Source organism: Mauremys mutica, chromosome 14 (genome assembly GCF_020497125.1).
Source record: "Mauremys mutica isolate MM-2020 ecotype Southern chromosome 14, ASM2049712v1, whole genome shotgun sequence".
Taxonomy (NCBI): domain Eukaryota; kingdom Metazoa; phylum Chordata; order Testudines; family Geoemydidae; genus Mauremys; species Mauremys mutica.
Genome location: NC_059085.1, coordinates 36,783,535 through 36,810,813, shown reverse-complemented (window position 1 = coordinate 36,810,813; position 27,279 = coordinate 36,783,535). Strand labels below are relative to the sequence as shown.

Genomic DNA, 27,279 nt, shown 5'->3' with positions numbered 1-27,279 from the left:
AGGGGTGGAACAACAGGAATGGAGAAATGGGGGTGAGTGACAGGAGGACTGGGGAAGAGTAGGGACGAGGCACCTGTTCGACTCACATTCCCATCCATGTGTGTGCCAGGTTCTATGGGCCCCCCATGCACAGCTGTGTGACCTCCCCTTTCCCTGCCCCCTTCACGTGAGCCAGATTCTAGAGAGGACTTACCTATCTGGGTGGGTCTGAGCCCCTCTCCCTGACTCCCCTACGTGACCTGGGATCTGTAGGTCCCTGTCCCCAAGGTGTGTAAGCCTCTCCATACCCCTACCCATGTGTGTCCCAGGCTCTGAGGATCTCGTCCACCTCTGGGGGTCTGGATTTCCCCCCCCCCCCCCAATACACCATCTCGGTGCCCCTCACGTGAGCCAGGTTTGGTGGGGTTGCTGTTCTGAGGGATCTGAGCCCAACCCTCCAGGATTGCCCTGGGGTCTCCAGGAATTAAAGATTAATCTTTAATTAAAGATTATGTCATGGGATGAAACCTCCACAAATATGTCCAACCAAAATTGGCAACCCTATCCCTCCTTATGTGAGGTAGGATCTGGGGGGGGTCTCTCCCCGCCCCCCATGGTGCCTGAATTCTGCTCCCATATCTATGGCAGGCGCTGGGATATCCTGCCCCTCTATGGGATGTGACCCCCCCATCCCTATCCCCCCATGTGAGCCAGGCTCAGGGCAGTTTGCTGGGGGGGGGATCTGAGCCCCTCTCCCTACCCCTTCCGATGAGAGCCAGGCTCGGGGGGGGGGGTCTCCCCGTTGTGTCTGGGCCCCACTCCCTGTCCCCGTGCATACGCCAGGCTCTGGGGGGCCCTGCCCCTCTATGGGATGTGACACCACCCCGCAATCCCTCCCAGCCGCGTGTCGCGGGCCTCTTCCGCTTTGAAACCCCCCCGGCCCGCTGGAAGCGGCTCCAGGCCCGTGGGGCGGGCTGGGCTGAGCCACTCGCCTCCCGCTCCAGTCCGGCCGCAGAGACCCCTGGGCGGAAGTCTGGCCCTGCCCACCCCGCCAGCTCCCGGCCTGTGTGCGTGGCTGCCGGCCCGGCTTCCGGAGGCTTCTGCAGCAGGAGAGGGCGGGGATCGAGCGGGGCCTGCCCGCGGCCCAGGCCCGGCACCGCAATGGCCGGCGAGGTGAAGACCAAGCTGTCCAAGAACCTGCTGCGCATGAAGGTGAGCGGCGGCGGCTCGGCTCGGCTCGGCTCGGCTCGGCTGCCGGCGGGGGAGGCCGCTAGCGCGGGGCGCTGGGTGGGCCGCCGCTGGGAGCCCGGGCGGGTTGCGGGGCTGATCCGAGTGAGCGATGTCAGGTCGCGTGTGGGGCAGCCTACCCCCGGGGGAGGGGAGAGCTGGGGGTCTTGGGGCAGAGAGTGAGGGGGGTGTATGGGACGAGCTGCCCCTTGTGTATGGGGTGGGGTGGGGAGGGGGGTTATGGGGAGAGCTGGGAGCCCTGGGGCAGAGAGTGTGGGGGTGTATGGGGTGGGGAGTTATGGGGAGAGCTGGGAGCCCTGGGGCAGAGAGTGGGGGGGGTGTATGGGGTGGGGAGGGAATGGGGGTTATGGGGAGAGCTGGGGGTCCCGGGGCAGAGAGTGAGGGGGATGTATGGGGCGAGTTGCCTCTTGTGTATGGGGTGGGGAGGTGTCCCAGGTAGGGATGGGGGTTATGGCGTGAGCTGGGGCTTAGAGTGAGAGGGTTTGGGGTCGGGTGATGGGGGTGTATGGAGCAAGATGCCCCCTGGGGAGGGTTTGGCAGCAGCAGAGAATGGGGAGAGCTGGGGGCCCGGAGGGAGGAGTGAGGGGAGTTGGGATCAGGTGGGGGGCTTAGCGGTAAGCTGCCCCCCCTCCTAGAGAGGGATTGGGAGGTTCCCAGGTGGAGAGGTGATTGGGGGAGCCTACCCTGGTGGCAGAGCTGGGGCTGTGGGCTTAGGGAGCATGGTTTGGGGTTGGTGACCGGATGTCTTGATTTTATAGGGACAGTCCCGATTTTTTTTTAAGCTTTTTCTTACGTAGGCAACTATTACCCCCATCCCCTGTCCCAATTCTTCCTGCTTGCTATTTGGTCACCCTAGTGCCCCCTGGGTGGATTGTAGAGCTGTAAGGCAAAGGCCTGGCGTGTAGGGAATGAGTAGGGGGTGGTATTTAGGAGGCTTGGAGGGGAGGAAGGGCTTGTTGCACTGGAGTTTGGGGCTCATGGGAAGAGATCTGGGAGGATTCTGCACATGACATGAGACCTGTGGGGGAGACAAAGGGAAAGATTGCCCTCCCGTGTTTGGGGGCGGGGGTGGTCACAAGGGGTCGCAGACCCAGAAAAAGATTTTGTTTTAAATTGACCTAGGCCCCGAGGGACACACATTAAGCTCTGTTTTACCAAAACTACTGCTCCCGCATTATGATAACCCCTCTCCCCCCCCCCCCCCCACACACACACACTTCCCACTGTGAAAGGATTGGGGAGTCACAGAAAGGAGACCATTCCCAGGGGTGGTGCAGATGGGGAAGAATGCCTCTTCAGGGTAGCAGGGGTGATGACCTTGGCCGTGGGGAAGCTGAAGTAGTTAGGGCTCTCCAGAAGTGAGAGGATAGGGAGAAGGGCATTGGGATTGGGGGGCTGGCATGGAGGCTGAGGGTGAGGAGCTGAGGATTTGTGTGTCTGCCTAGGCATTTGTACGTTGCTGCTTGCTGTTGTACTTGGAAGTATGGGGGGAAGGGATAAAAGACTAAATGGGGCTAAGCGATATGGGTTGATGGGAAGCTGAGGGCATCTGGGGGCTTGGAAGGACATGGAGAAGAGCATGTTTGAAGGGTATGGAGGTGGGAGACTAAACACATGCAGAGCTAGGTCATAAGGTGGCTTTTGCAGTGTAAACAGGGAAGAGACATGGCATTATAACCAGCACCCCCTTCTCTGCTACAGGCTCTTCCAAACCCAGAACAGCCTGCTCGGACATAGGGCTTGAATCAAGGTGCTGTGTGCTGATTCTGGAATCAGGGCCCTTGTCCTGAGCCAGTGCAAAGGGACACATGTCATCAGGCTTGTAGGAGGCATAGACACCAGTGGTGTATATAAACTAAGGCAATGTATAAAATAAGCCACAGGGTGCTACGCTCATCTGTGTAGATAAAAATGTGTAAATACAGTATAAACCAAAAACCTATTATAAGAATTCTGTAGTAAATACATAGTCCGGGAAAACCCTTCATGAAAACAGTGGTCAAATAACATAATGAGGGATGAGATTTTGAGTGGATGGAAGGGGAGATGGACTCACAGTGTCTTCTACTGTTGCATGATTCAGGACTCAAACCTGGAGTCCTCATCTAGGTGGAAATTTGCCTGGTTCGGGATTGGATCCTGTACAGGAAATGAGGCCCTGGCTCAGCAAATTAATGGATGAGCCATAAGTCATGGGTAGAAAATACCTGGCAAGGGATTTGCATGTAGAAACCTAGTGTTAACCACAACGATCTAATATGGGTTTAAACACAAATGTCCTTGTCTGCACTAAAGGCAAAATTGTATTTTAATTTTATTAGTTAACATGTTTTCTACCACAGTACATTTTCGCCAGGATAAACAAGGCCACACTTTTAAAATTGCCTTGTCTTGTTGTCATTTCAAATTATGTTCCTCTTCGCCTCACTAACTGACTTTTAAATATTTCTTGTATGCATGTGACTATGTTGGTCCCAGGCTATTAAACAGACATGGTCTGGATGAGGTAATATCTTTTACTGGATCAACTTCTATTGGTGAGAGAGATGAGGTTTCAAGCTACACCTGAAGAAAAGCTTTGAAAGCGTCTCTCTCTCACCAGTAGAAGTTGGTCCAATAAAAGATATTACCTCACCCAGCTTGTCTCTTTACATTTTTCTTATTTGTTTTGGTTTGTAAGGTCATTTATGTCCTTGTTAAGAATTTTTAAAGATATATATCATTGACCCTTTAAGGAAAAGTTAGCATCAGGTAATTCTAGCTTCTCTTGCTCTCTTCATCAGTTCTCCAGCTTTCTCAGATGTTCATTGTTAGCGCTCTAGAAATATACTAAACAACAGGACACTGGCAATGATGGCATTGGAAGGTTTGGCTAAAAAAAATCCATAGTTCTTCTGTGGTAACTACTAAACTGATGACATTAAGTTCCACTTTGTAGTTGTACTACAAACACTAGAAAAAATCGCTGTGATAACCCCTGGTGAAATGGCATTTATAACGCTGTCTTGAGTACCACCGTATCTTCACTTGTAGCCAAACATCTAACTCCTTAGACTCCCATAAGAAGTCACTAGTGGTTTTATGAACTATAGGGTTCCTGTTGTTTTGATCCAGGAACATACTGTGAACGACCTTCCTTATTTCAACAAAATCTTGCATTAGCAAAACTGGGATTTCTTTGCTGAAAACAATCTGGAAATTCCTTTCTTCCCATGAGCTATCTGTGCTGGCCTCTTTATCATGATCATAAATGTTCAAACTCTTTTTCTTTATATCTTTAATTTAAAATACTCCCTTTGCTTGCCACATTTGGTTGACCTGGCTTGACTTGAAATATTTCCTAGCCTTAGATTTTGTTGTGCACTTAATTTTTCTGGCCAGGTCTCCTTTGACTGCTAGAAGAATATCCTATAACGGTGTTAACTTAGACCATTGTCGTCATCCCCCCTGTCCCCACTCTTTTCCCAACTCATAAATGTAGTAACATGAGAGAGGGATATTAATAAAGTACCGACCTAGCCATCGCCCTTGGAATTGTGAATCTAGCATCCAGTCCAAAGTGAAATTAGTCTCAGCTCAGTGGCTAATGGACTCTGGTTCATGTCGTGTAATGCAACACATAATTCACTAGAGTACACACTGGCATGATTGATGCTCTCTCTGTTTCTGCAGAACAACACAGAAGCCGAATCGCCATTAATTTTTAAAAAATATAAATATTCATTAAATATTTATAACTTAATATAGCAGAGCCTTCATGGCTTGCTCGCTTCGTTTTAGTTGTGCCGTTCCTTTTTTAGCTTGGTATTTGGGGCCATAGCCCTTCAAAGTACTAAGTGAAATGAGTTTTGCAATCTCAGTTCAATCCTCAGTTGTAGCAGAGTTCACTTTCCATAAAGGTAGCAGAATAATTAGCACAATTACAAGTCGCTGCTCACCAAAGGCTTAAATCTGTGTTACTATGGAGACTAAACTTTGACCCAAAGAAACACTCAGCATGTTTTATGTGCTTTGCAATTATTGCAATCTGTATTTTTTTAATCATTTTAAATGTAAGTGACCAGATATTTTTATTCAAGAGATCTCCTAGGTCATTTGTTTTTAGGAACGTAATCAATAAAAATGAACATTAATTGAATGCTTATAATAAAATTTCTCCCATTGAGATTCCAGTTTCCTTGATTAACATATTTTTCCACATAGAGTCCCTCATTTTACTCACTTCTGAGACAATCTAGATACTGTGATTTTAAATGGAAGGCTATGACTTGTTTTTGAAGTCTTTCAGAAAACCTCCATTTTATTTAGTTAAGAAACTCACACAGTATGGGTACATATAGCAGTAAAAATGGAAAATGAGAAATTAAGATGGCTTATCACTTTTCAGACTATGCTATAGAATTAATATATAAATTAAAAAAAATACACTTAATGTTTTCTATAGCCTGAAAAGTGATAAACCAGCCTTTAATTTCTGATTGTCCATTTCTATATATATTTGTATTGGGGTGAGGAAGTAGTGGCACATTCCAATTTCCATCCACAAGCCAAGCTCTGTCTACTTAGGACACCAAAATGATTTGTCACAGTAGATGGTGCAGATGTTTGAAATAGGGTCATGCATGCTCTGCTGTGCTTTGCTAAAATCTTCTCTGGTAAGGTTTGGATGTTCTCATGGCTAATGCCAGATAAAGGTGTAAGTGTGATAGGGATGTGCCTAAGAGCTTGTCTAAATACAGGTTGTACTGCTTTACCGGTGCAGTTAGAGGTACATCTGTCTCCCCTTCCCCTCCTCCTACTCCCCCCGCCCACTATGAATGCAATTATACTTAGGGCTCTACCAAATTCATGGCCATGAAAAATCTCCCTAGTGATATCTGGCTATTGCGGGGGGGGCAGGGCGAGGGGTGCCCCACTCGGGGTTCCTACCATGGGCTGGGGAGGGGCGGGACTTTCTCTTTCCCTGCAGCGGCCCCCACCCCTCCCCTCTGCGGCATGGGGAGGTTCCCGGAGTTGGGTCTAACCCAGCCCCGGGATTATCTCTTCCCCTGGCCCTCCTGGGACTAGCAGCAGGAGCCTGGCACATGGTAGGAGCTCCCGGTTGGGGTGCCCCCAGCCCTGCCGCTCCCCGGCTCCAAGCCCAGAACTTGAGGTTTAAGGGGGCCATGGGCTGGTGGGAGGGTGGAAGGGGACCACAGCACCCCCCAACCATGGGCCCTGGCCAGCCCTAACCCCCCACAAAAGTGATGACCCCCACATGTCCTGTGTTCTTCTCCCCCCCAACACACACGGTAGCTTTGTGACGCCCCCACGACACTCTTTTGAGTTGGGACCCACATGGTTACAACACATGAAATTTCAGATGTAAACATCTGAAACCAGGAAATTGACTATTTTTTAAATCCTATGACTGGGAAATTGACCAAAAAGGACTGTGAATTTGGTAGGGCCCTAAATATACTGGTATAAATGTGCTTATACCAATATAACTTATTCCCCTTCGGGAAGGGGAATAAGCTATAACAGTATAACTGCATTCACACCAGGGGTTGTATCGGTATTCCTGTTTATAAAAAAATCACATCCCCTAACAGACACATTTATACTAGTACAAAAGCTGTCTGTAGACCAGGCCTGAGGCCCCAACTCCAATCATGGTGATGTCAAACCCTAAGCATTAATTTAAAAAGAAATATTTATAGCCTTTCTAGTTGTGGAGAAGTGAACCTTCAACGTTCAGTCATGTTTGGTCACTGAAATAGTTAACATTGACTTTTAATTGTACTCAGTGGGCACTTGAGTTAACACTTCATGGAGATGAAATGTGCAGCTCACACTTCTTCAAGCTATTGTTCCAGTCTCTCTGTGAACTCCTCAAACAGCATTGCATTACGCCATATCTACACTACGGTCATAGTGTAGCCACTTCCTACAGTTTTCCCATTGCTGTAGTTAATCCACCTCTCTGAGTGGTATCTACACTAGGGGGTAGGTCAGCTTAACCATAGCACTCAGCAGTGTGAATATTTCTCACCCCTTAACAATGTAGCTAGGTCTACACTAAAAAAGTTAGGTTGACCCATTTATGTCTCTCATGGGTGTGAAAAATCCACGCCTGTGAACGATGTAGGTAAACCAACCTAATCCCTGGTGCAGAGAGCGCTAAATCGATGGAAAAATTCTTCCATCAGCCTAGCTACTGCTTCTCGGGAGGTAGATTAACTACAGCGACAGGAAAACCTCAGTGGTTTGAGCATTGGCCTGCTAAAGCCAGGGTTGTGAGTTCAATCCTTGAGGGGGCTATTTAGGGATCTGGGGCAAAAATCTGTCTGGGGATTGGTCCTGCTTTGAGCAGGGAATTGGACTATATGACCACCTGAGGTCCCTTCCAACCCTGATATTCTGTGGTTCTATGCTGTCGCTGTAGTGAGTGGCTATACTGAAGCACTCTAGAGGTGCAGATGCAGCTGTGCTGCTGCAATGGTTTAAGTATAGACATAGCCTAATTTTGAAGTGAAAACTAGGCCTAACATTCACATAAAGGCTCGCTTTGCAGCCTTGTGGGCTAGAGACTCACTTTATTTTTATTTTATTTTTAATGAAATCTGAGAATCTGGAGGACAAGGGGGCGCCCTCAAAAGAATAAAGTGAAAAAAACAAACGCTAACCTGGCCTAAGCCAGGTCCAGTTTGTCCCTTGTCCTCTTTATGTGGTGGCGTGTAACCATTTGGCATCTGGTATGCAGCAGCAGCTTTGAAATCGTTAAATTTTCCTCAGTCCTTTGCCAAACCTCCAGGAATTGCAGGATGGTAATATGCCAAGGAAGTCAAAACTATCTCAGGTATTACTGGAGTGCTGGTCACCTGGGTATGTAAGTGGTGATGCAACTGAATTGTAACATTGCAGTTGTTTCTGTCTGTACATTGGCAATTGCCCTAACATTGAGCTGACTTTTAAAAGAGTCAGGCAAAACTTCTGAACTTTTTTCATGAAATACTGCATGAACAATCAATGTCAGGCAACCTATTAAATAGTTGTAACTTACATACGGGAAAAAGAAACTTTATGCAGAAAAATCTTTGTGTGTGTTTCTTTCAGTTCATGCAAAGGGGATTGGATTCAGAAACCAAAAAACAACTAGAAGAGGAGGAAAAGAAGATAATCAGTGAAGAGCACTGGTATCTGGATTTACCAGAACTCAAGGAAAAGGAGTAAGTTTGTCATATTTTTGCATTATGTATATCGACTATCTGGGAGGCAAAGCAAAGTGTTGTGTATTAATCCTTTTCTGTACCAGAAATACCTCCAGAATAATAGTAACTCTTAGTGACCAGTAGACATTAGTAAAATAGTCAGATTGGTAGGTGTAGCATACTTATGCAGCATTTTATTCTAAGAAACCACTCCCAAGGTTTATAAATCCAGAGTTTGACCTACTTCCCGTTTTTTTCCCTTCATCTATATGTTTTCCTAGTATCAATGTAATTATTTTCTTTTTAGTGAACAGGTCATTTAATGCTGCTTTTGCTTTAAAAAAAAAAATGGCTGAAACCATGTAAATTAGGCCCCAATCTTGCAATCAAGTCCAAGAGAAAGAATCTGGCTTCAGCATGGAGCTCCACTGATTTTATTAAGGTTTCATGCGGGTACAGGAGTCAATCCATGAATATCCAGTTGCAGAATTCCTAATGGACATGCAACAAAAGGAAAATATCTTCTAGTAAGGGCACAAACTTCTGTTCCTGCCTTCTGAAGAGGTGCTATAAACAGTAAGAAAACTGTTTTAAAAATATGTTTATTTTGTCCTTTAAAAGAGGGAAATTTTTTTAACAAGAGGGAGTCTCTTCTTAACATCTGGAGTTCAGAGAATTAATTACATGTGATTAAAGTGAATACGGTTACAGATATTTAGTATTTTACATGTGCAGGGTGGGGATGAAGAAGTGGAACACTTCTGTAGTACACATATGTGATAATTCCTGAGGGCGGACTTCTTTTTGTTTCTTGTTTTGTTCATTAAAAGAGAAAAGAAAATCTTTGAAGAGAGAACCACATGGTTTTATTTCCTACCAGTCTCTACTAAGGCCAGCTCTACACTAGGAATTGGCTGGTATAAAAATGTCACCCAGGGGTGTGAGGTTTTGTGTGTTTGGTTTTTTTAGGGTTTTTGTTTGTGGTTTGTTTTTTTTTTGGTTGGATGGGTTTTTCAGGTGGGGGGGGCAACATTTTGTATAGCTGCAAACTTTTTCAAACATAGATTTGGCCTAAGACACTTAATTTTTTTGGTTTTGCTTTTTATTGCCTTCTGTTGTGACTGTTAAGACATGCTGTTCAGACAAATACTTGTTTTGTTTGTTGTGCAGGAGTTTTATAATAGAAGAGAGAAGCTTTATGCCATGTGAAGACCTACTTTATGGCAGAATGTCCTTTAAAGGGTTCAATCCAGAAATTGAGGTACTGTCAAATGTTCTACTTCTGTTAGGGTCATGGAGTGTATGTACCCCACATTGGCCCAGCAACCAATGGGTTAATACAGGCACTCCAACCACAGCTGATTGGAAGCCTCACAGCAGCTGGGAGGGTTAAAAGGGCTGGGAAGCAGATGGGTGGAGTGGCTACCAGAGGAGTGCGCAGGCTAGAGAAAGGAGCTCAGGCCAGCAAGCTACTAAGGAGCTGCCCTGAGGCAACAGCCCAGGAGGGGATGAAAGGACCAATAAGCTGGAGAGCCTGCAGAGACCCAGGGGAAGGTAGGAAGAAGCTCAGGGCACTGTCAGAGTTGAAGAGCCCTGATCCTGCTTACCTAACTTGAGGGCCCTGAGCTGGAACCCGGTGGAGTGGGTGGGGAGTGAAGAAAGAGTTTTCAGACCCCTGGGCACCAGGAATAGACTGACAGCCCCACTGGGGGCTGCACTACGCTTGGCCAGAGGGGGTAGCACCAATGCACCGCCTCCGTAACTAAGAAAAACTATAAATTGGAATTAGGTCTCAACGTGACTTCCATTGAAATCAAGAAGTGTCTTTCTGTTGACTTCAGTGAGAGTGAACTGAGCTTTATATACTTTGTAGCACAAAGTGGATTATTGCCTAAATGTGTCCAATCTTCGTGCTTCTAATTTGAGCTCCGCTAGGTAGGATGAAAATGGTAATTTTCCACCTCAACTCCCCTTCTTCCTCCTATTCAACATTCCTATTGCTATTCAGCAAAATCAGCTGCTCTTCTAACTGGATTGTTGATACACAGTCATAAATTCATGTGGTGATACGCTCTCTCTGTGCTCGCACTTGTTGTTTTCAACCTTTAGAAGTGGAGCTGTTTGATTGCAGGAATTTGAAAATAAATTAAAATGCAGGCAAAGCATATTGAAGGATTTTATGAAATGTTTGCAATTCTGTACTGAAAATACAACGTTGTGAGGAGTATTTACTCTTGATCACACTGCCTCAGTAAGAGCCTAGATACTGGATTAGTATTTAAGAGACTTGTTCCTGCTTCTGCCTTTCATTTGCTCTGTGACCTTGGTACAAGTCTCTTTACACCTCTGTGCTCGATTTATCCAGCTGTGAAAGGAGGTCCTAATAATTAAAATAAAAAAATAAAAATCCGTGGATGAAAAGTGGTATATTCACTTGTGTTGTGTATGTTTGATCATTTGAACAAATGGAGCCTTTCACCTCTGAGGTACTTTTACCCAGGTCCAAGAGAGATGAAATCTGTATGGCACTATGAAATGAGTCTTTCCAGTCCCAGATTGACACATGTCCATGTCGCACTCTAGCGTCCATTGGCACCCATGTTGTTTATCTCAGCTGAATTCCCATCCTCCACTGAGAGATGGCTCCAGATTAGCAATAAGACATACAAGCAGGTGATATGGAGGAGTTTGTGCTGTTGGCTGGTCTTCTGTCAATGCAGTGCTTTCTGCAGGCGCTGTCTATAAAATGTATTTCCACATTGTGATTCAAACCAAAATTTTGGAAATAAGAAGTGCTATTTCTGGTAAATATCTGGCTTTTTTCCCCCCATATGTCAATAGCTCAATAGTTGCATGATTCCTATACATTTTCCTCCCCTCAGAGAACAAAGCCTCCATGTTCTATGCACTGCTCAGCAAAACAACTGCCCCATCTCACTGCTCTCCCACCCTTCTTCCAGTCTGGATCTTTAGTCATCATATTGCTGCCTAATTTAGGGCCCAAACCTGCAAACTCTCAGCCCCGTTTCGTGGAAACTACTCATATGAATAAGGTCTTTCAGAATCGTGCCTTTATAATAAAAACTCTTTTGAGCAGAGGTGTCTTTTTAACTTCTGTTCAACGTCATACATGTCTATGGTGCTATAATAGTAACAACAACACTGCCATTAATCTGTGTCTCGCAGATAAATAACTGCCTAAGATGAAAAGTTACTGATGCTGAATTCAGATCTAATGTGATTTAGGGGGAATTATGATTACTGTCTCACCATGGTTGGCATTTTCACTGGCTTTTTTTTAATACAAGTAGTATTTTATTGTAAAGCTTTTCAGACATTCTTCCTGCTAAATAAACATTTTCAAGTAGTTTAGTTCCTAAATTTGACCCACCCTTAAGACCTGGGAATTATATACACTAGATTATATGTGACAGTGAAAAAACAGATCTGCTACATAACTTTTTTAAAAGATTTATCCACTGTTTTTGTGGAACCTGCAGTCAATAGTACATTGCCACTTAAGTGCCAACAATTGTAAAGAGTGCTAAGAAAACCTAGTCCCAGATTCCAGGCACCCATGCTGGTGTGCAAACAAAAAATAGGTTGTGTTTGTATTAGAACAATTTTAAGATGCAGGAAAACTATAAAACTCATTATTTGAAGTTTTGTAAGGGCTGGGTCATGAGCTGCTTTCAGGGCCATGTTGGGTTGTAGGGGGACCTCAGACACTCCCCTACACAAGCTATCTGAATCACTGTGCGGGTGGGGTAACAGAGGAGGAACTAAGCTCCACCAGGTACAGCACTGGTGCAAATCACCACCACTACCAGCCTGTGGAGCAAGGGGGAAGCAGCCAGTCACAGTTCATTCCCTTTTCTTCTCCCAGCAAAGCACGGCTGCGTGTTCCCTTTTATTCACAGTTCATGGTAAATCCATGATCTAGCCCTAAGTTTATACTACAAACATAGGAAAGCAGCTTCGGTTAAAACTCTGGGTTTTAAGAGTCCTGCTTGTCCATTTTTAAAAATGAGTTTCTTATCAGTAATATCTACATAATTGAAATTCTGTGAAAGAGTTAACTGTTAGACTGATTTCCCATTTCATTTTCAGAAGTTAATGATCCAAATGAACTCTAGGTACAAGAAAGAAGAAATTGAAGCAGATGACACTGCCGAGGCTGACGTATCAGATGAAGAAATGGCCAGAAGGTAATTTATGTTTTATGGCATAGTTAAAATTACCAAGATGATGTGTTGCTGCACTCTCATCAAAGTGTTTATAAAAGAGCAAACTTTTGTGTTGTGCACAAGATTTTTTTAAATAAGAATTTTGAAGATTGTGTTCAGTGGAATAGCTTCATTACGTCCTGGGGAAATAACTTGGGGCCATTTTCTACCCTCTGCTACACCTTTGTACTCTCTACTCTGTCACTCTGTACCACACTGTGTGACAGAAGGCAAAACTGGCCCCTTAATACGTTGATATCTTGATACAGGCAGTAGCTGTGTCTCTTACAGGGTGCTGTAAGAGGAGTGACATTGGCAGTCCTCTGTTGCACCACAGATTCGTATTGCTGATAGGATTTATGACTTGCTGTGCACGAGTTTGCTTTGATTTTATGAATAATAGTGATTTGTGTTTTAATTTAAATATCTTAACAGATATGAAACCTTAGTGGGAACTATTGGGAAGAAATTCTTGAAAAAGAGAGACCAGCGTGTGCTACAGGATGAAGATGAGAACAGTAACATGAGACCTAGCAAAGCTAAGAAAATGTTCTTAAAACCCCAGGATTGATGTGAACTGCACAATTGAAGCTAATAGAAATGTTATCTACAGGGTAGAGTAACATGAACTGGGCAGTGTTTATTTTCCACCAAATAATGTGAGATATGTTTGTAAATCTAAATCTATTCTGACTGAAATTTCTGCCGTCCACATGACAAACGTACTTTCAAAGTGGATGCATATATAATGGATGTCGTACATCCTTTCCCGTCTGAGCAAATTGTACTGACCATGGGGCTCTAAGCCAATTAGCTGTGTAAATGTTGTGCATAAGTAAGATGGCTTTCCCGTGTGTTTGAGAGCAACAGTCTTTACATTTTATGATGGTAATTGAATGCAAGTATTTCAACTAAAGATGAGCTATGGCCAATCTTATAAAGTAATTCTGCTTTCAGTGCTTTTTTTACTGTATAAATTGAAACCCCTTATACTTTTTAAATTGAAAGAAATAGTCTGCAGAAACTTACATGTTTCTTTAACAAATCTAAAAATAAGTTGAAAAAGGAACAGAGATTAAATCCGTTTAGTTGAATTTTATTTTTTTTATAAAATCTATTTAAAGAGAGGTTTTTGTAATAGAAGCATTTTTTTTTCTAGAATAAGCTAAATATTTATATTGGGTGATGTTTTCACCTTGACACTTATAAATCATGATCTGCTCAGTCTCTCACCTCCAAAAAAAATGTTTGATGTTCGTTTGGTTGTGGTTTTCTTTTCTGGCAAAAATTTTCCAATCTTATAAACAAGCTCTGTGATAGCAGGATAATGACCGCTTCAGAAACACATCTTAAAGCTGAATAAAAACTTTTAAAAGACTTTTCTGTCTGATTATTGTGGTTCAGGTAATGTAATATAAACATGGAGACTTAATATAGCCTGTGAGATGTTTAGTGCATTGTTTGATAGTGTTTAGATTCAGGCCCAGATTTTTAAATGTATTTAGACATTAATGCAGTCAACATTGCAATACCAACTGATTTAGGAGCCTAAATCTAATTTTCAAAAGGGCTTTAGAGATTGACAGTCAATGGGATTTAGGCTCCTAAATGCCTACATCCCTTTTGAGAATGAAATTTAGGATCCTAAATCAATTAAGCATTTCAACTCCGAGCACAGCAACACCTCAATACCTTTAAAAAACTGGGCCTTAAGCACATGCCCCAAAATATTAGTTGAGTTGAAATGCCTTTTCTAGTTAGAAAGTAATGAAGCAGTTTAAAGCATTGTTGCACAGAGGCAGTACTGGCCTTCCATCAATTGGTGCTCTGGGCATGTTGAAATTTGTTGTCAGCATGTGTCTGATCTAAAATTATAGCAGTTTTCTGTATCCTAACCTTAAGCAAGAAATATGCTCTCTGTTATATTATTTCCCTGGCTAGTTGTCCAGGATGCTGGCTCTCTCGAGAAAGGAGGGATTTGGAGGAGTTTGCTAAATTGAAGCAAGTAGTGGCAGTTCCATCACAGACATGAGTCGTTTTTTTTTTCTTTTCTTTTTGGAACAGCTCAGTGAAGCAAGACACGAAACTCAATTATATAAAGTAAGAGGCTGTACCTCTACAGTAGTTTGCATGTATGATATATGGACTATAATCCATATATCAAAAGCACCTCGTTAGATATTCAAGATGGATCACACATGGAAAGAGAAATACACTTTTAACCTAGTAAGGGAGCTTCATAAAGGTGGAAAGTCTATGATTCATGATCTCATATAGGTTTTCAGAGCTAATTAAATGCTACTGGTTCAATTACTTAAAACTTGACTATATATAATCGTCAATTGAACAAAAGTTAATGATCACAAGACATTTTTCTTCCCAAATGTGACCTGAACTACAAAGTGATTTATTGTTGCTCATCACAAGAAAAACTCAGAATATATCCCATTATTCTTTCTTGCTTATTACTAGGAAATGACTACCCTGTTATATGAATAAATTTCTTTGGTGATGGCAGGATTTCTGAATAATAGTGCTAGGTATTTGGGGGAAACTATATTCTAGTAAGACACTAGTGACCACTAGATGTCACTAAAATTTTGCTTGGGCTTCAGGATTCTTGAACTGATGACATTCTGTTGCTTTCACATAATCTTTTCTGATAGTTCCTTTGATTGAATAATTATTTGAGGCATGCATATAACAAAAAGAGCATTAAACTTTACACAGAGGCTTCTCTGCGCAGAGAATGTATGCAGAGAGGACATCTGTGTCCTCCATTCCAAGGCAGAATAGCTGCATGTGATTGGGAGAAAAACAAAAACATCTCTGTAGTCAGATATGTCTGAGTCCTGGAGTGTACTCTGCATTGCATGTGTTTGTGTGGAAGGTTTTGAAGGTGAAGTGACATGAATTTCAACAGCTTCACAGAAAATTTACGTTCTGTTACTGGAGAGTTATAAGAAAATGCGTAACCCTGCTACAATTATTAGGAGTGTATAATCTTTAAAGGTTGGTGCCCTACTGGCCAGAAGTTTGATTGAACAGCTTTTGATGATGGCTAGCTGAACTCTTCAAATGCAACTTTAATAGCAGCTGCTGAGGTTAGGGCAACCTACTTATTCACTCAGCTATCTTGGAGCATCAACTGTATTGTAGAATCAGCAAAATATGAGTGCCTAGTAGGAGTTGCAAAAGTGCCTAGATTCTTGTGAAAATCCCAGTAGGTATCTCTCTGGTGCCTATCTGCATCTTTAAGTGCCTAGATATCTTTAAAAATCTGACCCTAGGCTCCCAAGTCATCTAGGTGTGTTACAGAATTTCTCTATACATCGTTCCTTACTATAACTAGACCACTATGGAGGCTTAAGTGTAGACGCGAAATGTTCATGATGCAAATCTACATTTAACCAAGCATTCTTGCCTTTGTTACAAACAAAAATAGACCCATTGTTGTGGACAGTTTTGTTAAGCTGCCATTTTTAAAGCATAAATGGACCTGTTTCTCAATCAAAAAGGACCCCTTTTCGATTGAAGATTTAATTTGGATTTTAGAATGAGCATTTTTGGTTTGGAAGTAGCTGTTTTCTCAAGCTTGCAAATAAAGCAAAGTTTGGAGGAGGGAGGTGCATAAAACAGAATTGTTTGTGGTGTGAAATGAATAATGTGTGGATTTGGCACAACTCTAACCAAGAATGAGACCAAGGGGTGATGGCTGCAGTCTACTGCAGCTGGCATTCATGTGCTTGTTGAGAGCTCATAGCAGTAAGAATAGTTTAAACTTTTTGTCTTCAGACATCTAGAACTATTTGTCCTGTCCTCTTTGAGAATGACCTTTTAGGTCCAGATTCATCAGTCTAATACTGCATTGCACGAGGAAAGCCCATATTATTAGCCATCATCACTCTTCCTGAAGTGTCCTATTTGAGGTACACTGGCTGAGGAGCCAGAGAAGGAATTCAGGAAAACTACAAAATTAGTTGGCAAGTCCTCAGTTTCTTCTGCTGCTTAGTGTTGTTAACAAAGAAACTGAGGCAGGAAACTAGATTTTGTTTTTATTCACCCTCTGTTTAGATGCGCTAGTCAGTCAGCGCATCCAGCATTGTTGAGAATGGATTAACAGCTTATCTAGCATGCTGTGAATAATTAAATTGTACTTATCGGGAGCCAATAATATAATAGAAAATAAGCCAGCCTATGGTTTTTATCTTTTTTTTTTTCCCCCCCCGAAGAGGCATTAAAACTTGGTGGTTTCCTTTTATGTTTGCTAGCTGTTTCCTACGCAGTTTGATGAAATGAAACTTGAAAGAGAAAATCTCTCCAAAATGATTAACTGAAATGATTTGTCTGCAATAATAATGCAACAATTGAGCTAGTTCTCTCTGTGGTGCCAGTTGGGTTGAAATTTTTACCACTGCTATAGTTGCCAATGCTGGGAATAGATAAGAACTGCACAACTTCCCTTCCCTTCTTCCTAGCTTGTCTCTTTTGATCTAATTGATGTTGGACCTTAAAAGCCATAGGGGCAGAGTCTAGCTGAAGTGAGTGCTCGTCCTGTATCTTACCTCCACTGATCCAAGAACTGATTAAACTTTGTTCCTTGTTGTTTTTTTAATTGCTTTTTCCAATGGTGAAATGAAGCTTGAACTGGTTTTCTCCTGTTACTCATAGTTCTTTTCTGAAAGACACTCCACATACAATTGTTAATGGATGGTATTTTCCTTTAGGCTTTGAGTATATGTAATGGGCAGTTAGGCTGAGATTATTCAGAGCCATCTATGGGATTTGAACACCCAGCTCCCATTAATTTTACAATTATTCAGATCTCAGCCTGAAAGCAAAGTTGTCTTGTCTTCCTGTAAATCAAGATACCGTGCTTGCCTAATTCCAGATACATTTTGAACGTGCTGGGATATGGTTTTAGCAGTGTTGGTGCCATGTGACTTGCAACAGGCTGCAGCTAAAACGCTGCACAATAGTTTGGAGTCTCATTAAACTAGCCTGAAAGAGAGATGGTTCACTTTAACTTTAAAATGTATTGCAAGGGAAAGGTGTCGGCTGAATTGCCCTGTAGACGTAAGGTCCCGTGTTTATCAGCATAACAGGAGTATAAATCTCTCCTATGCCTCCTGCCGGATCCTTTTAGGAATTAATCATTCCTTTCCCTTTCCCTGTGGGAAGGCACCTATCACAAGGCCTCCCTAATGGTATGGGGCTGTGGTTTGGTGACTCTTATATTTAATACCATTCTTAGGCCTAGTTATCTGTCTTTCAAGAGGTTTGCAGTATAGTGTTCACAGCTAAATAACTACTGTATTTATCAACTCTGAGAGAATTTGCCAGGCTGAAAAAACGATCTTTAGCAGGTGTAAATCAGCAGAGCTCCATTTGACCTGACACTGTAAAGCCCAGACCTGGTAATAATTGTCAAGTCTGGGGAAAAATCTCTGTGGGAGAGTTGTTATAAATGACCGTGCAGAGGGTGGGAGGGTTGAGGGCTGACCCATATGGAGCTCTACAGGGAATAGGCCCTTAGTAGACAGCAGGAGCAGTTAGGTGGCAGCAGAAGCAGAGGTGCCTATGGAAGCGACACAGGAGGATGGAATAACCAGGATGTCAAAGGCTACATTGAAGCCAACCAGAGAAGGAGCTATCATCAGCATAAAGGAGGCTACGTAGAAGAGAAGGGTTTCTGTGCTATGGATTGTGAGCACCAGATGAAAATTCCTCCCAGCTAAAGAGAAAGTGGTGAGTTTTATTTGAAACACTTAGTACTTATCTGATATTTGGGGAATAAAAACTTAATTACAATTGATACAAAGACTGTTGTTTTCATTGATTTTTAATATATTTTTGTATTTCATGAGAGTTTTGCAGAAATCATGTTAGAACAAGGAAGCTATCCACTGAAAAGAAAATGTCTTGATTCTCTTCTTTAACCTGCTATTGTTAAAAGCAGCATGTAAGATTATCATCAGGAAAAACGACTAGAGAATTATTTTTCTCAGTGGTCTACTCTGTTAACTTTGTTTTGACACTGTTTCCCCTGCACAGTCAATTTCTCTGTTTTTATGGGTCTTTCACATAGCAACATGACAGAGAGAAACATTTTTAGAAGAGGAAACTGCAATTGCAAAACCACAGATATTAGAAGAGGGGACTCATTAGTTAGACAAGGAGTTTCTTTAAATAGACTTGATTCAGTTGGATGCTTTTTATGCTCGTCACCTTGATAACATTCCCAGTTGTATCTGTCATTAAGGAATTTCAATTTGTGGCCATGTGGAATGGAAGTGGGCACAATAGAGAAACAAGTTTGGGCACCATATTACAATTTATCCTTTAGACAGGATGTGAATTAGTACCACTGCAAAAGCATCCTAAGAAAAATGTGGACATACTAAACGTAATTAACATGTGTGGTTCGTTGTAGTAATCACAGAGAGAAATTGGATAATACTTTGCACTTGTAAGTCCTGGGGACCTACGGTGCCCTACATACATGGATGAATTATTCCTCCTAACACACCCTGGAGGTGGGGAAGTATATTATCCCCATTTTACAGATGGGGAAATGGAGTTGAGTGCTTGGTACTTCTAAATCCACAGTTCAGACCTAAATAAGTGGTCTGATCTTCAGGTGTCTAAATTTAAGCAGCCAGGTTTGGAAATTTCAGCCAATGTGATTTCCCTAATGGTCACAGAGCATATATATGTCAGTAGCAGAGAAACTCCAGTAGTCCTCTCCCAGTTGTGTTCTTACGCCACTAGAAAACTTTTCCTCCCTGGACCACACATCCTCTCAGGTCTTCATCCAGCCTCAAACCAGTCTCTAAATTTGTGCCCACAAAAGTGTGGGGGGCTTCATTTATTCTCTCAGTGGTAACTAATCAACATGGACTCTGAAGTGCCTGTTTTTCTGAACTTGAGTTCTCATTTTAACCTAGTATTAACGGATTTTAGGTCATTTATTGAATGTCATATTAAACAGACCGTGAAAGATGCTGCAATTGCATAGAATTATTGTATGTTTTATGCACTACACTAAATCACGTACAATCCTTTGAGGTTAATTGAGACAAATTTTCTCTCTAATGTTATGCTGAATTTATCTTTCAGTGTCTCCTCCACCTCTTCATCTTTAAGAGTAGTGAATTCTACCAGATCTGTGTTGTCCTTGTAGTTGTAAGTTGTCTCAATGAGTGTCCACCCAATTAAAGCTCGAAACCCATCAGTGGCTGCAGATTGACTTCTTTGTAAACAGGGAATCTGGAGATGTCTGAAGATATGTACACTGGAACTGGAAATCTCTGATTGTTCGTGGCTCAAGACTGAACAAGTAAATTTTCCTGCACTCACTCCTTTCCAGAAGATCAGAATTAGAGAAGCTTTGGTTGGGAACGTATTGTTTCCTCCTTATTTTCTCAAAGTACCAAGTCCCATTGTTTTCTGTGAAGCGAAAGATGCCAGGAGTCTGAGGCTGATCTTTCCCAGAAATAAGTTCCATTGGTTGCCAAATTTGATAGGATACACCAAAGCCTCCATCCAGGATATAGGTTCTATCATCAATATCCACCTTTAGCAGAAGGTGGGTCATGTGGGAAGCATATGTGTTTTGATGCAGGTTGTATATATATGCTCCTAAAAGAGTGGTGTCATATCCCAGTGTTTTCAGCACCCAACATAAAAGTTGGTTGTGTTCCATGCACCATCCACCACACTTCTTCCTTACAATTTTGTTGTAAACCTGGTCTAAATCCAAGGTAATGATTTCCCCACAATGGATGCTGAGATTTTCAAATGGAACAGCTCGGATATGGTGCTGGAAGATTGCAGTTAAGGTTTCCAAATCATGTTTTTCATGGGAGCCTTTGTATCCAATTCTTGCTAAATATTCTTCGATGTACATATTGCCTGTAAAGGAAGTAATATTAACAAAAAGTTCATTATTTATGATGATGTGAAGGGATTTCTTGTTGAGTCCAGCTAGCACAGATGCTATGATCTACTGAACCCCAACAGAGTAGTATTGAAAAGAAAACCGATTCTTGTAGAAGAGAAAGGCAGGAGTAATGATAGGGCATGGATGTTGGGATCTGGGTTTTTTGGTCCAGGGCCATCTCTTGACAAGGATGGACACCATAGAGCAATTACCCCCTTGTGTGCACAAGCGTATGTAAGGAAGATTTTTGGTATCTACATTAGGTCAGTGTGATACCAAGACTCAGTCAAAATAGGACAAAATTAAGAAACGTTAACTGTTTTTTGAATAAGACAGTTGTCATGTCCATATTCTCATCTGAAGAAATGATGAAGGAAGCAGTGTTATCTAGTGGTTAGAGCAGGCACTTGGGAGTCAAGAGTCCTGGGTTCTGTTCTTGAGTCTGTGTCTGAGATCATAAGTAATCCACTCATTTTCTGTATGCCTCAGTTTCCTCATCTGTAAAACGAGGAAAATAATATTCCCTGCACATTGGTAAAGCACTTGGAGATTATTGGATTAGAGGCATCATAGAAGTGTCAAGTCTTGTTATAAATTCAGACCGTCAGATGATTAACTGAACCGCTGATTTTTTTGAGAGTCACAAATCACTAAGCTCTAATCCTGTCTAGTTTCATACAGTCGTGACACTTTGGTGTTGGAATTAGGATTCTCAGAAGAGGCAGGTAAACTCCCAAAAAGACTAAGACCATAGCCTCTGTTCTCAGCCGTGCTCTCTCTCACCTAGGTGCAGATGAAGCGGGTAGTGGGCTGTTTGCAGCTGTCTGATACTGGAATGCTGTGAGATATGCCTAGCTCCACTAGCCAGGAATTGCTGGAGCACAGCACAGTGCAGTCATGTTCTTTCCCCAAACTGGAAACGCTCACCACACAACCTCTGTGATAACAGCAACAAGAGGTGGTATAGGAACCCATTACCTGGTTTGTTGGCACCCAAGGATTCCCCTACACCAGAAAAATCCTCCGCTGGGGAGAACTGGTCCATATCTGGCCCTTTGAACCAGGCTTTCTCAATCCTACTAGGCACCCCCAGCTGGCATACAAAAGATCTGGACCAGTTCCATTATGTCTTTTGTGCACATGAAAAGGGAGCAAGATTCAGCCTATACCAAGCAAGCAAGTTGGAACAGCCCAAATATCTGCTCACTGTCAGCATTTCTGCATAGGAATTATTCAGCTTGTTTTCCTGCCTTGCTGTGCAGCTGAGAAGTCATGCATTGAAATGTTCTGACTCTTCTCAATGGCTTGCTGCAGTCCCAACATTCCAAGAGGGAGAGACAGCAAGTGTCTGTATGTTGCTCCGTTTGAAAGTGGGACCTGTGCACAAAATGCTTTGAAGGTTTTCTTACCGCCTGTCCCCTTCCTAGGAACACAAACTATTTCGAGCTCTCCATGTTGCTTCAAATGTTTGATTTCTTGACAACTCGTAAACCTACCTTGAAATATTTCTGTGTACACAATGGGAGCTCTATGGTAAGCTGATGTTTAGACTGTTAGTACCATTCTGTCAACTCAGGGAATCAATCTACTGCATTGAGATAAACTCATCAGGGAGCTGCTGAGTGTTTACTGCCAGATGAAATTTCTCAGGATGAATCATAAAATGGTTTTCAGTGACAGATTCATGCTATGCGTGGTATAGGCAACACATGCTGTCCAAAGTTAGTAGAGAGTTCCAGCATTAGCAATGTGATGCAATCAACCTCGGCTGAAAGGAGTTTAGTGTTCGGGTACGTTTAAATAACACCAGAAAATGGCCAAGAAAAGGATCGTGAGAGCAGCTGCTGTGAAAACTCTCAGAACCTACTAGAGTTGGAATGGTTTACAACATATGTTCTGCTTTCTGCAGTAGGGGCACCTTTGACTGTCCAGTGGAGACGTAACTATCCTACTCAATCAATTTCTGATCATTAAATACTGAAAACAGGTCACACCAATATAAAGTAGACCCTCTGGGTAATGTAAGACCTCTCTGCAGCTCCATGATGTAATTGAACTGCATAAACTCTTAGGAGGAGCAGGCTACAGTTATTTTGAGTCGTGGAACTAGTAGAATGTTTTGGATGAAAACCAGAATATTTGAGAGATGATTTCACAGCTCTATTGACCACCATTAAACAGAGAAAATAATCAACAAAAGAAATCTTGAGGCCTGTCAGAAGTCTAGGAATGCCGATGCACATGCAAAAATGTGTGGGCATTGATGCACTATGTTTGCACATTAAGTTACCATGACTGTACGCACTATCACAGTAAATCCATTTGCAAATGATCCACCATGCATCTAACTATTATTAACCCAGTGTTCCCAGAAAATGGACCATTTTGCAGTAAGGAAAGCAAAGTCTGATAACTTCATTTTTTTTAAAGTTATTTTTAAAAGGTTGTCGTGAATTCTTACCCCCTTTTAATATGAACTCTGTTATTGGCTAGTTTATTTGTCTTTGCTTCCTTTATTAAGAATCTACTGCATATGCAAAATTAAAAAATAACAAAAGAATTAATAATTTCTGGGAACAGGCTGTAGAATCTGGAATATCCGAGTTTAGATGAATAGGTGTGGTGCTATAAATAAGAGAGAAAAAGCCAATACATATTTCTGTTATGGTTTTGCCACTTTTGAGAGATGGCATTAAACCAATGTGGCTGTGTTTTGTTTCCATTTCTACACCATTTTTCATACGCCATTTTCTACAAACCTTAGTCCTATGGACGTTTGGACTGCATGTTTCTCCAGGACCTTAAGTGTACAGAAAGAATTTGGTTTTAAAAAGGAGCTTACCTGTAAAAACGACCCAGCAACAATTGTATCAGGTTTCGTACCCCTTTGGGGTTTTTGTTTGTTTTTGGATCGGTAAATCAGGAATAGCCACGGATTGCAAGTCTTCCCCTCTACAAGCTTCTTTTTCTAACTAAAACGCATCTGCTCAGGTCTGTTCAGTACTAGATCTTAAAATCCAAGAGAGGGCAGAGTCCATGAAATGAGTGCACATATTTGGATTTCATTGATCCTTGAGCTGATTAAACTTTGTATCTTCCTTTTAAGAGATGTTTTTTTCCCCACTGGTTGAAACCAGAATGAACTAGATTTTCAGTCTCTCTCTTCCCCCCTCCCCAAATTCCATAGAGATTCTTCAGTAACTGGATGATGTATTTTCTCTTGAACAGCAAACAATAACCATTGGCATTAGAGAAGACTGGCTTTCCTTTCTTCTTAGTAAACTGAGTATGTTGTTCAGGTGTTGCAGGTTCCATTTTCAATGGACCAAGTACATAGAACCATTCTTCACTAACAGAAGTTCTTTTTTTTTGGATGTTTTTAAAACTTTCATTGCACTGACTGGATGTTTTATAGATAAACAGTGAATACCATGACAAATACATCTTAAACACAATTTTATGTATATATGAGGAAAAAAAAGTAGTTTATTTCAATAATAATACTTGGCACTTTCCATGGCCAAAGTGTTGTAGAGACCTTAATTAATTCTACCTCTGTGGAACAGGTATTATTGCCATTTTACAGAAGGAGAAAGTGAGGCAAAAAGACTGAGTGCTTCATCCTGCACAATGCAGGGCATGTTGGCCCTGATCCACTTAAGTATGTGCTTAGCATTAAGCACATGAACAGTCCCATTGACGCCAAGCGCTTAAAGTTAAGCATATGGTGGAGTGCTGTGCTGGATCAGGGCTATCAGCACCTTGCCACGATCAAGCCCTAAGTGATTTGTCAAAGGCTACACAGTGCCTCATTGGCAAAGCAGGAATTAGAACTCAGGAAAACTTTCGTTCCATGCTGTTTGTCAAAGGTCCCAAATCTGCCTAGAACACTGAGACCTGACCAAGTGTGTAGCAGAGCCCAGGAAAGAATCTGGTTCTTGCAACCCCAAAGATACTGCATGGGGTTGCAATATCTGTTACACCCCCCCCCCATTATACAATCCCAGCTAAGCCCACAATACTACATAAACTTAATGTATTTCAAGAGTATTGCAAGAAATGTCCATGTCTGCCCATTTTATAGCTGGGTGAAAATTAGGCATAAAGAGGTGAAGGGTCACATTTTCAAAGGTGGCATCTAATTTTGATTGCCTCCATTTTAGATACCATGTGCCTGATTTTTCAGGAGCATCCTGAGCTCCTGTTTCCTTCTTTACAGTTGTAGGTACTCAAAGACTTAAAAAATCAGGCCCTTGGCATTGAAAGTTGGGCACCTGAAATTACAGGGCATTTTTGAAAATGTGACCCGATGTAAATTGCCCACCATTTCTGATAAGGAAATGGAATTCAAGACTTACAACTAGTTTTCAGTGTCATTTAATCACCTCCTACACTCTGGTGTGTTCTAACTAAGTCATAACCTCTCCTGGGTGTTGTTGTGGACTGCTGAAGAAAGACATCTGCTCAGCTATCAATTACAGTCTGTTCAAGGACGTGGATAATTTGTAAAAATGTACTAAGAAGGAGATGGAGAATTATACTGAAAATATTAGGACTTTTGTGATACAGCCTCACCTTTAATTCTGCACTAGAGTTTGGCCACCCACTTAAAAAAAAAAAAAAAAGGAATACTAGAATTAAAACAAGATCCAGAGAAGAGGAACAAAAATAATAGAAATATAAGGCAATTTCCATATTAAGAGATTAAAAGGATTAGGAGGATTTGGTTCGAAAAGGGGAAGAAGATTAAGAAAAGACATGATACCAGTACATTAAAATTAGTTAATGGTATAGTTACGTTTATTGTGAATTTATTTGCTCAAGTTGGCAGTCAGTTTAACATTTTTAATGTTAATTTTATGGAAGGTTTTACCTTGAGATTGTAAAAGCTCTATCTAGCATAGTTGTTTTGAATTAGATAATATCCACTGTGACAGACTGACAATATCCTGCACAAAGCCTTATGGAATTAAGATAAGTTTTATTGAGTGAAGTAAAATTTTACTAAATTAGCACCTGTGCGGTACATTGTATTAAAATGTGACTGTGTATGTGGTGTTGTATATACCTTCTCTGACAGGGAGTGGGGATGCCAATGAACATCCCCCATTATCAGCCTTTGAAGCTTCTTCCCCTGCCCCAATGAAAAATGCATATACTCTGAATACTCCAGACACCGAGAGAAAATATTTTGATACAAAAGCCTAGGATTTAACCTGAGTCAGGGCTTTCTTCCTGACAGGCCAAATGGACAAGACTCCTGGTCCACACAGGACCCCAATCCTTAGGGGAGGATTGGAAGGACTGAGGCCATAAGACTGGGTGGTGGTCTGAGCTGCACTGTGATGAACCTGTAACCCCAAGGCTGCGCCTAGGGTGGGGGAGTTCAAGTACTTATCCTGCCAGCACCCATGTGAGAGTTGGGATGAACTCTGGTAAGCTTTTTAGCATGCGCGCAGGTTCTTTTATTGTTTTTGTATGTTCTCTCTGTAATGCTCTTTACCTTCAGACTAAAGTAGGCTTGCTTAGAAAACTGTGTGGTACTTATATCTGTAGCAATCACTCTCAGTCTCTGAAGAGAAAGCGAGCAGCTCTGTTGAGGCAGACTTGGAAATACCCAGGGCCTCTGTGTCCTCTAGAGAGGCATTGTTGAGCAGTTGAGAGATTTTCAGAAAAGAAACAACTCTAAGCCCCCACTGCCTTTTTTTTTAGATTTACGCAACCCTGGGTTAGTTCCTAACCCCATTACACCCCATCTTCGACCGTCACTTCTTAATTGTTCATTTACCTGAGCAACGTCTTTTCTGTTCACCTTGTCCACCAGTGACTCCCATGAGCCGTGGTCACCTCCCTCCTCTACGGGGTGGACAATGAGAGGCCCTCATGCTCATCAGTCTTCCTCATGAGCGGTTGGTTTTGACGTCCATGTGAAGTTCCAGGCTTTTAACCCATCAGTGATCTAGAGGCTGCTTTCTAAACAGGGAATCTGGAGATGCCTGAGTGTGCATGTTTAGCTGTTGAAAATAATTTATAGTCTGTAGCAGTGAATGAATGTTTTCCTGACCTCTTTTGCTTCCAGATTATCGAGTTAGAGAAGCTTTGGTTGGGACTGTATTGCTTCCTTTGGATTTTCTCAAACTACTAGATCCCACTCTCTTCTGTGAAGTGAAAGATGACAGGAGTCTTAGGCTAGTCCTTCGCAGAAAGCAGCACCATTTGCTGTCACATTTGACAGCAAGCACCAAAGCCACCATCAACTATATAGGATTTGCAACCAAAAGCCACCTTCAGCAGAATGATTCATGTGAGGAGTATATATTTGTTCTGTTAGATCATGAGTGTTTCCTCCAAGGATAGAATCAACCGTGAAAGACCCAAAACAAAAGCTGATTATTTTCCATGCACCATCCACCACATTTCTTGCTCACAGTCTTCTTGTAAATAGGTTCTATATCCAACTTGATGATTTCTCCACAGCGTATGCTGAGATTTTCGAATGGAACAGCTCAAATATAGTGCTAAAAAATTGCAGTTAAGGTTTCCAAGTCCACTTTTTTGTAGGAACCTTCTTAGGAAATTCTTGTGAAATATTCTCTGATGTTCATTTTTCCTGCACAAAGAGAGCGAAACCACTTGTTATAGTTGTGCTGATCTCAAGGGATTCACCCCTGTTTTTGTAACACTGGTTGCC

At 42.2% G+C, this 27,279-nt stretch overlaps 2 protein-coding genes and 1 pseudogene across 2 annotated transcripts; 1 reads left to right on the top strand and 2 right to left on the bottom strand.

The window, feature by feature from the left end:
* Positions 1–969: 969 nt before the first annotated feature.
* On the top strand, positions 970–14,023 carry MPHOSPH6 (M-phase phosphoprotein 6). The gene is made up of 5 exons (XM_044987711.1): positions 970–1,191; positions 8,326–8,438; positions 9,591–9,681; positions 12,531–12,628; positions 13,082–14,023. The coding sequence occupies exons 1-5, from the start codon at positions 1,141–1,143 to the stop codon at positions 13,215–13,217; spliced, it is 489 nt and encodes a 162-aa protein (XP_044843646.1). The 5' UTR covers positions 970–1,140; the 3' UTR covers positions 13,218–14,023.
* A 4,458-nt stretch (positions 14,024–18,481) lies between these two features.
* On the bottom strand, positions 18,482–27,227 carry LOC123349064 (arylamine N-acetyltransferase, pineal gland isozyme NAT-10-like). Its single transcript, XM_044986798.1, is given in 3 exon segments — positions 18,482–19,883; positions 19,885–20,560; positions 26,377–27,227. Coding segments are annotated over 3 exon segments (915 nt in total). The 5' UTR covers positions 26,423–27,227; the 3' UTR covers positions 18,482–19,690.
* Positions 26,562–27,193, bottom strand: LOC123349532 (annotated as a pseudogene).
* Positions 27,228–27,279: the final 52 nt, after the last annotated feature.

Coding starts and splice junctions, on each gene's coding strand:
- MPHOSPH6 (XM_044987711.1), top strand. CDS start 1,141: ATGGCCGGCGAGGTGAAGACCAAGCTGTCCAAGAACCTGCTGCGCATG. Junction 8,439..9,590: donor CCAGAACTCAAGGAAAAGGA/GTAAGTTTGTCA, acceptor TTTGTTGTGCAG/GAGTTTTATAATAGAAGAGA. Junction 12,629..13,081: donor GATGAAGAAATGGCCAGAAG/GTAATTTATGTT, acceptor ATATCTTAACAG/ATATGAAACCTTAGTGGGAA.